General features: G+C 37.4%; 1 protein-coding gene across 2 annotated transcripts in view; it reads right to left on the bottom strand.

Annotated features, from left to right (window-relative positions):
- Positions 1 to 7,798: 7,798 nt before the first annotated feature.
- The window catches only part of clcn7 (chloride channel 7), a 14,007-nt gene continuing 12,039 nt past the window's right edge, over positions 7,799 to 9,766 (bottom strand). Inside the window, exon 25 of one of the 2 annotated variants that reach the window (XM_035654782.1) lies at positions 7,799 to 9,459. In XM_035654782.1, the coding sequence (XP_035510675.1) occupies positions 9,373 to 9,459 (87 nt within the window). In that variant the 3' untranslated portion in view covers positions 7,799 to 9,372. The remainder of the gene's footprint in view (positions 9,460 to 9,766) is intronic. The other variant, XM_035654783.1, reaches the window with a different exon arrangement.

Here is a 9,766-nt window from a genome sequence, read left to right as displayed (position 1 = left end):
GGGGAAACAGCTAGTCCAGTTCTGTCCGGAGGTAATGAGATCCTCCTACCAGCACTTCTAAACCTCACTAATGATCACATTATATCCTGTTTGTTTAATTTGCACACATTTGTTTTTTCAGTGTTGTGAAGTCTTGATGTCACTGAAGAGCCAGTTGTAAAACCACAACTAGCCGATTTAAAGCTCCTGTTATGTGACCACTGTCCTGAGTACTCTTCATAAATTGTGTCTGGGGTGGTCCAATCACAAGTGTGCAGCTTTAAGTATGTCGGTTCATACCTGGCATTAGAATACGTCTTCTCATGCGTCTCTAGCGACCACTTGTGATCTGATCTGACTTCCCTGCTCTGTATGCAAAGACCAAATGCGTTGTTGTTTATAACCAGTAGGAGGCAGCAATGTACTTGCCTAGTCTGCTAGAAATTAAAAGAAGAATATTTTTTTATTCTTTTGTGGGCTTCTTACTCTTTGGCGCAAATGAAAATCAGACAGTGTGCATCGTATGCAGGCTGTTCCATCTACGAGAATCCACTTTGCCTGTTGTTGTGAGTTCTTATGTTTCTCATTTTAATATGACACTGTTTGCGTGCAAATGAGTACATACTGCTCACATAGAGGATGTCAGTTGAGTAGGCAGTCCTTCAGTGTGGCCCAGGAGACCAGACCACCTCAGAATATGTCATTGACACCTGTACTTAGAGTTGACCCCTTGTGATCACCCAAGACGCATGTGTTTGCCAGGTGTGAACGGGTTTATTGCTATCTCTCTTGCTGTTTATAAGATCATGGTCAAAAGTTATTTTGTCATCTCGATAAGGTGCACAGGTAGTGCTGACGACCAAAGAAAAACAATTATCATACAGTAACACACCTCAAATTGAATTCACAGACTGATATCACATGGATTTGCAAGTGTAATCTGCATTGATTTGGCAAGTTATTCCATTAAGCTGTGGGTACATGAGCTCTGGTAATTGGTTTCCCCCTCTCTCTCTCTCTCTCACACACACACAGAGATACAGTAAGCTATACACTTGGGGTGTGTGTATAAGCAGCGTCTAAATGGTTTTCCGACGGCATATTGGGTGGGGAGCATTTATCTCTGCTTAGTGTGAAAAGAATAACCCGACTCATTTGGAGCCCATTCAACCATAGCTGCCTGATTTAGTCAGACTGAATGACTGAATAACCCACACGCTAATTCTCTGAGGGAATGAATAATAACTTGATGTAGTAAAGGTAGTCGCTGGGCAACAATGAATGGATAAATAAATACAAAGGTGTTTGTCAAGCAATGATTGAATACGCATGGAAGGAAACAGGGGTGGAAATCAAGTCTGTCAGAGGATGAAGGAATGAGAAGGCTTTTTTTGTCAGATGATGAGTGAGTATTATGTGTGCGAGTTTGACTCAATTTATCAAAGGCAGAGGAGGAGCTTCAGAGAGTAGTACTGGCAATAATGGGACACGAAGCCACAGACTGTACAGTATGTCATGATAAACAATGCACATTTTGTAAATACACTCACATAAAGTCACAGTCAATAGAAACGTCAGAGGTCGGACCACTTTAGACTCAACATGACAAAATAAAAATAAAAAGACTTAGACTTTTTATTTGAAAATACTTGGTACCTTCCCCAAAACCCAGATTAAAAAGTGGCCTACCCTCGCTCCATTTTTGGATTAGGCGGGGGCCGCCACAGCCAGACCCACCACACACTGAGCTCTTCAGAAACCCATGGGTGAGGTCACAGAGACTACATCCATTTTAAATTATACAGTCTTTGGTTTAAACCAATCCGACAGCGTTCAGTAAAGTTTCTGCAAAATACTGTTATCAGAAATAATTCTGGGTCAAAATTTCAAACGTATACTACTTTGGTTTATGGCCAAATACCTTCAAATAACTTCCTCCGAGCAGCAGGGGGCATGTTAAAGGCCGAGGTTGGCCTCAAGGTCATTTAAATTCTAGCCAGCGTATCGCAAGTGTTGCTTATTTGGGGAGAGAAGCTAATTGTTTTTAACTGTGCTTGGATAACTTTGTTTTGAAACTTATTGGAAGTCAAGTGGTCAACACTACGGAGGAATAAACAGATTTGTTGTGAAGTATGGGTAAAGACTGGATATCGGTTATCTGAGTACAATTAGTTAAACAGTTAGCCCAATTAGTAGCCAGTAGCGGCTAAAGTGAAGGACTTCAGTCAATACAGTGAGGATGTTAGTGTGCTGATACATTTAGTTCAAAGCCTTTTGCTTGTTTTCCCATTAGTTGTATTTTGTATCTACTCACGTGAATGCACACACACACACAGAAGCATACAGTACATTAAACAAGGTCATTGAAGGTCAGGATAAAGACAATTGTCTGGATTAGAGCTGCAATCAACAATTATTTATAGTATTGTTTATTGATTATTTGATTTGGTTAATGAATGAACCGTTTAGTCTATATAGTGTCAGAAAAATGCTCTTCACAACATCCAAGATGAGGATAAAATGCTTGAATGGTCAAAAAAAAAAAAAAAACATGATAGCATTTTTGCTAATTAAGTTAATTTTCTGTCAATGGATTAAACAACTTATTATTTAACATAACAGTATTTGTGTAGTGTATAGTAATTTTGCTGGTTAACCAAACTAGTGCTACATAAGCAGCACAAAACAAAATCATATTCTCATTGTTTACACCACAAAACCAATAGTCATGATTCTGAAACCGATCACTATATCTGCTATTTGGTTTTATGATTTCTAAATCTATTCATAGTTGAAAATTATTTTACCTTTTCAGATGAGGAACTCTCCACAGAAGTCGTGCTGGCAGCAGAGGTCTCGTCTCGCAGCTTATTTGTCACAGTGACAGGCGACTTTTTATGAGGGTCGACAGCAGGTCCACCCCTCTCTGACAGCAGATCACCCTTCCAGTTTGTCACACTAGACAGGATTTTTTGTTTGCTCATGTTGCTCTTACTTCTAATTTATAAGCAAAACAAGTCTGAACGTTTACTGGATAAACTAAGTATAAGTTCAGGCAATCAGGGGAAGTTGAAACCAATATTTAGTCAACCCTCATTTATATAAATGGTCGCAACAAAGTATTATAAAACACATCTCAGTACAATTAAATTAATTGACTTGAGACTTTTAGTAGGTTTACCTGATGAACTAGCATCCAAATGTTTACATACACACATGCACAGATCATGTTAGCCAGTTAAAATGATTGGTATTTTCTTTTGCTTTTTTGTAATAAATGATAACATTTGTGCCGTCCTTAATGACACCAGCTGCACTGTGTGAAGCATCTATTGGGTGTCCAGTATGTGTGCTTGAAAACACAACATCCTGTTGCATTTTGCACAAACTGGGACATTCCAGTCTATAATAATAGTCTTAGTTTGTTTTTTCAGTGAGATAAAAGTTAAAAAAGCAGAGCACAAGCTAGTTTCTAAAGTATAAACCTAAGAATAGTCCGCACAGATACAAACTGAATCTATTTGCGAGCCCAAAGGGTAAGCGAGACCGAATTTTGGGGTCAGATGAAACCACTCCAAGCTCAGTCATTATCGTGAAGCACAGCTTAAGGTCAGTAAACATTGGGAGGTTTGTACCTCCAGGTGTGATGACAAGAGCAGACACAAACATTGAGACAAGAACCACTACGGCTTTTAGCTGTTCAGCAATGACCCGTGCATACTTGCTTGCAAGTGTTTTCATTCAGTAATGCAGCTGTAACTAAGCAACTCATTGTTAATGCTCTCATCCGAAATATCAAAGTAAGCCACCACAGAGCAGCCTTTCTAAAAGTCAGATTCACCTTCTTCTTTTTCACACTACATGTTTGCTTATTGCAGCGGAGGAAAGGAACGTGCACTGAGTGTACACAGAAATCAGGGTACAGGAATGAACCTAAAAGGATACACCTCCAACTGTTCCCTAGTGACAATATGAACCTTTATGTCCTGGTACAAAAATATACCCACTGGAAAGGTACACACAGACTCTTTTGCAGGAACGCCCTGATCACATTCACACTGTTACACATTCATCCCTGAAGCTGCCCAGTACAACCACAGTGGTTTGGGTTATGGACTTTGCTCAAGGGCAAATTTATTTAAAGAAATAACAATTAGTTGACATCTTTTTACACTTTTCAGTGACTTTTCATTGCATTGTTCAGCTAGAACTGATTTGTCCATAACAAGTGAATGCTGTAATGTCCTTAATCAAGTTTTAAACTGTGTAAGTGTCAGCAGTGGACTTAGCGCGGACACTTGCCACAGCAGACTGCAGGGGAAAAACGGGTTGCACTACCCAACTCCGCAGGGGCTCCATAAGGGAGGGCTACGGCTTAAAATAAAGTTAAATAAATACAGAAAAACAAGTCCCCATGGAGTGATGCAAAGAATGAGAAAATAAATTGAGAATAAAACAGTGATAATACTTAAATAAAATAAAATTATAAGTAATTGCTAGTGTAAGCATTTCACTCTGCTACACTGACAATTAAACTTGATTAAATGAACAAAATCACTCAAATAGATCCATTGTGAACTTGAAACAATAAATGATTCTCAGACCAAGATTTGAATGGAAATTTACAAGTTGCCTTTTTTATTTCAATAAACCCAACTCTCTATTTAAATCATCGATTGGCTGTAACACTTTCCTCTACCTTAACCTCGTTAATTATGTACCCCTTCCTATCAACCATGAATTTCTACATTTAAAAGAGGTCACCTTATGGACACCCAAATGTACCTGTGGGTACAGAAATGATACCCCTATTTCTCTTTATTTACTTCAATACAAATATGAGGTACGTGAGTATTTAAATGGTATGCTACTTTATACATTATATCTACTGCATTATATTTCAGAGGGAAATATAGTAGATTTTACTCCACTACATTTATTCATTATTTAGTTGCTATAATTTTCGGATTAAGGTTATTAAAAGAAAAAAAGTTAATTTCAGTGTGTTATTATAGATCTAACTGCCCAGCAGTATGTAAAGTGGTTCAGTACCAGCTGCTACATCAAAGTAATATAAAACATTAATGCATCACTAATTATTATAAAATAATATAATATACATTACTCTGAAATGGGCCATTCTGAATATCTTTGGTACTTAAAATATATCTTGATGCTAATACTTCTGTACATTTACTTCAGTAAAGTTATTAATGCAGGACTTTTACACTGTTGTATTGCCACTTTTAAGGTACTTCGTCCACCACTGGGTTATTGTTTGTATATTGGTTTTGCAAGGATATATCACATAGGTGTTTCTTCAAACACTGTGACACACAAATTATGACTAATGGAGATTATTTTAAAAATGTTTAATTTTATAAAAGCTAGACTTACAGTGAAGTCATTTTGTTCTCTGAGTAAAATCACATAGCACTGAGGTGTTTCTCTCCATACAAAAATCCTCAGACCGTCAAAAATCTCGAGCCTCATTGTACAAATCCATCATTTCCAAATGGTTAACGACAGTAAAGACTGATTTAATACCTTTTGCCCTACCAATAACCCCTGTCAGTTCAGCAGTGGGTCTTTCTCCTGTCTGTCCTAAAGCAAGCTGTGCTATAAACCCATTATACTCTTATTGCTTTATGGAAATATAAATCAGCAGCAGCAGTGGTCCCTGGTGGAATGAGTGGCATCTATAAAATGTGTGCTTGAACAAGGTAGTCATGGTTGGTGTCATAAAGAGTGTCTCGTCATAAGGAGCACCCCAGGGTTCAGCCACGCAGACCAACATTTTTAGACTTGAACAGGAAGAACCTGATAAAATGCTCAGCAGGCACCGATTGAGGAGCTGCTGCGCTGAGGTATTACCTTCATAACATGAAGCCAGTAGTTCAGCCCTCAACTGAACCAGTCCATCACTCATCTGTTTAGGCAAATACAGAATTAAATATAGGTCGTCAGTGCAGAACTTTTACTTGTATTTTTACATTGCATAGATGTCCAGCTGACTTCAGACTTTTATGCTGAGGAGGACAACGTGCTGAAATGCTGAATCTTTCTTTCCGTGTAAATAATGAAATGAATGATGGCTGAATTCTATTCAGTTTAAGGGTCCTGGTATTGTGCATGTTGGCTTATTGTCACACGGTCATGACTTACTGGCACTCATGAATAAAACCATTGTTAAGGTTGGTAAAAACCTGTGCTTTTCCTGCTATAAGTCTAAACTATTTCTGTGAAAAAGACTCATCAACTAAGGTGCACTGGTTGAAAAGAGAGCTGTCCAATGAGTTTACTTTGATACAGTGATTGATGAAACTGTAAAAAAAAAGTTTAAGGGAAAAATTATACAAGACAACAGGCGTTAAGACAACATGAAGATAAAAACCATTCAGTGATTTAATAGATTCATCAGAGCCTTCCACATCTTCTGCAGAACTGTACCTCATCCCTGCTTCTCCCCATGGCTTCCTGGGACACTGGTGGAGTCATTTTGCTTTGTAACATACTGTTGGTTCAATAAATGATACCGAACAGTTGTGTCCATTACTTAGGCATTTTAAAAGTTGCTTTATCAGGTTGCCTAAAATGCTCAGCAGCAGTCAGACTGTCCTTTGTTCTCAGATGATTGATTTGTTTACTATAGGTTTAGGTTCATATCAAAGTATTACCGTCGATATGCACAACTAATGCTATGATGATGATAAAGATGTATTATATTAATTAATTTATGTTGTGGTTTCAGCTGAACAAAACTGGTGAGAGCATTCAAAAGGTTATGTTTGTTTGCCCTCAGTATGATATATTCTGTAGTGCATAGTCTCCACAGTGAGATTTTCTTCAATGCCTGTGATGGATCTTCAGACCTGTTACATATGTAAGAGCTGCTCAAATGGACTGATGTCAAAAGATCTGCTCTTGGTTTTACAAAGTTATCCAGATAAGTCAGGCTCTCTAGTGGACAACATAAAGCATTTTAGCCAATACAAATATTGTGACACCTGCAATGGAGTCAGTATTAAAGAAGCATTATGTTATTATTTGCTTACTGACTGAAACACCATGCTCTCCATCTCCTGTCCTCAGTCTGATCCGGGGGACAAAGGGAGCATTTCTCCTCTGTCTTCTTTGCTGCAGCTCTGCTGCCTGAAACTAATGTACAGTCAGTGACTTAGTTGCATTTAAGTAAAACATAAACGGACTGCCACTTATAACCACTATTAGCTCAAATCCACCTGTTATATTTAGATATGGAACTGATGTGTGGCAATGAAGTAATTTGGCATGTATGTGTCCAATCAGAATGTGCTTTTATGTGGCCTTTTCTGACATCTAGTGGAGGCTGAGAGAAGTGATATAAGAGGTGTGTCTCTGAAATCATATACTGTACCGTTATATTTCTTTATCTTTGTTCTAGATTATTTTGGGTTAATCATTGATGTTGATGATGATTCAGCTTTAGTGGCTTAAAAAAAGAGAGCAGTCGTAACAAAATTCCTCAGGGAATTAGAGTATCTATCCCAGCCAGGTGTATACGGTTTACGTTTATGTTCAGTGTGTAATTCTCCATGTTGCAAATGAATTGGTAGATGCAGAGATTTATTATCAGTATAACATACTACATATAAGTACCATTTCCCCTGTAAGCTCACTGTGCCTGCTGTGTACTCTACTGAGAAATATCTTCTGATGTGTTTGATCCGGAGACACCGCCCTGTATCTGAAAGGTTACAGGTTTGATTCTGGTAAAAACAATCCTTAAGGAAGATAAGGGGTTTAAATGTCTTCTGATTAAACAGACAAACAAATGATATAATAGATAAATTTCAACTTTATTAATTCACAAAAGTCTTAAGAAAAAAAAATAGAGCATAGTCTATATTTTAACATCTAGAACTGTAAAACAAAACAATGACGACAAAGGAGACTAAATCAGAGAGTAAAAGCAATGAAGTGCACAAAGAAAAGAAAAACAACACAGATACTGGAAGAAATGTTAGATTTACAAATTGACAAAAAATAAATCAGAGTGTCTGTGTTTTGTGTGGAATAAATTGATTGGTTTATACAGAAGATATGTGGTAAACAATGGTTTACATTCATTTAGAGCTTCACAAGGGACACTTCTCAACAAAAAGAGTTTGTTTTTCAGTAGTAGGTCAAAGTGCAAACATTTGGAGGTGTGAAAAAATTATGTCCGTATCAATGAGTATCAATCCAAGTTTTACTGACAGTAGTATAAATATATATATGCTCCGTAACACTGACAGAAAGAGGGAAGGAAGGATCTGTATCTTCATATAATAACAGATCTCTCTTACTAAAACTGCCTCACATTGCATCTTGTGGTCAAAATGAGACACAATTCAAAAATAATCAGGCGCCTATTAAGTCTCCTTTCTTCAAACTGCACTTGTGAAAGTGAATTATAGAATATGTGAAACCCAAGCTTTTCCTGACCATACATGAACCCAAACTCTAAACATAAAACTAAAACAAGCTTCAACAATAAATAACAGCATTCACTCAGTGCAAAACTACACAATAATGAAAAATATTAACGTTTTTAACATTGCCAAAGACCTTAAACTGTCAGTGAAGTTGTTGATAGTACAAATTGACTGTTGAACATGAACACTCAGCTTTTCAAAGTACACCACTTGAAATGTCTCGCTTAATTCAACAGCAAGACATAAAAAAACATCTGAATTATTTAAAAATTAAATGAATCAATGTTATGACTGATTAATAATGTATCACTGCATTATAATGACATTACTTCATAAGGGAAGTAACATTTAACAGTTTACATGATGTTGAGGAGGCAGAATAAGACTAAAAACAGACAGATGCGTCGGTGTGTTTGTGAACAAAACAATTTACCGGATAACAGACATAAAACTGATTTTCTCCCGACTTTCCTCTCTCAAGTGGCCGTTTTGTTTTATTTTGAAAAGATCCTGTCATTCTGACTTTATTCGACCCCATACACCAACAAAGTAAACAAGGTACCAGAGTGTTGATGCCTCAGCACAGCAGCATTCAAACAAACAGTGATAACAACAATGGAAGTCTATGGATGGAAGAATCCTTTCAAAGTAAAATAAAAAATGTGTGCGTTAGGGCCAGTTATTTTGTCTTACGATTTTTACGCCAAGAGCAGTTCGACATTAAAATGCGTCCTTTTGTCAATAACCCTAGCCTGTAGATGGAGTTTTCTTGTGTTGTCATGGTGACCATTTTGGCATCAAAGAATAACTATAGGAGACTTCTTGTTGGCCCTTTATTTAGGTTTTTTAGGCTGCATAGCTGGTAGTCAACAGCTTATGAGGCATCGGGTGGTCACAGTTCATGTGTGTGTCTTGTGTGTGTGTGTGTGTGTGTGTACTATGTCTGAGCCAGCTGAAGCTCCTCCAGTCCGTGTTTGCCCAGGTGATATCTGGCCAAGTCTTTCCTGGTCACCAGTCCAATCACCTGCAGAGCATCACAAACCAAAAAATGTGACGTCGTTGTCAATATCATTATCATCATCATTATCATCATGGCATTCAGCATCATGAACATGATTATTAACCATTGCTTTAATCAATGCATAAAGACGCCAAAATACATAAGACATAAAAAGCAGATAAAGGATTGACACAGAAAGACAAACACACACAATTCAATTCAATTCAAAGAGGCTTAATTTGCATCAGAGACATTTCCATTTCCAAAGATATATGTATGTACAGATTAGTGAAAAAAAATGTAATTGAATGTGCGTGTGTGTGCGTGTGTG

The sequence above is a fragment of the Morone saxatilis genome, unplaced genomic scaffold, assembly GCF_004916995.1.
Source record: "Morone saxatilis isolate NCDOM2014 unplaced genomic scaffold, NCSU_SB_2.0 Contig14, whole genome shotgun sequence".
Taxonomy (NCBI): domain Eukaryota; kingdom Metazoa; phylum Chordata; class Actinopteri; family Moronidae; genus Morone; species Morone saxatilis.
This window is presented reverse-complemented; position numbering and strand designations above follow the sequence as displayed.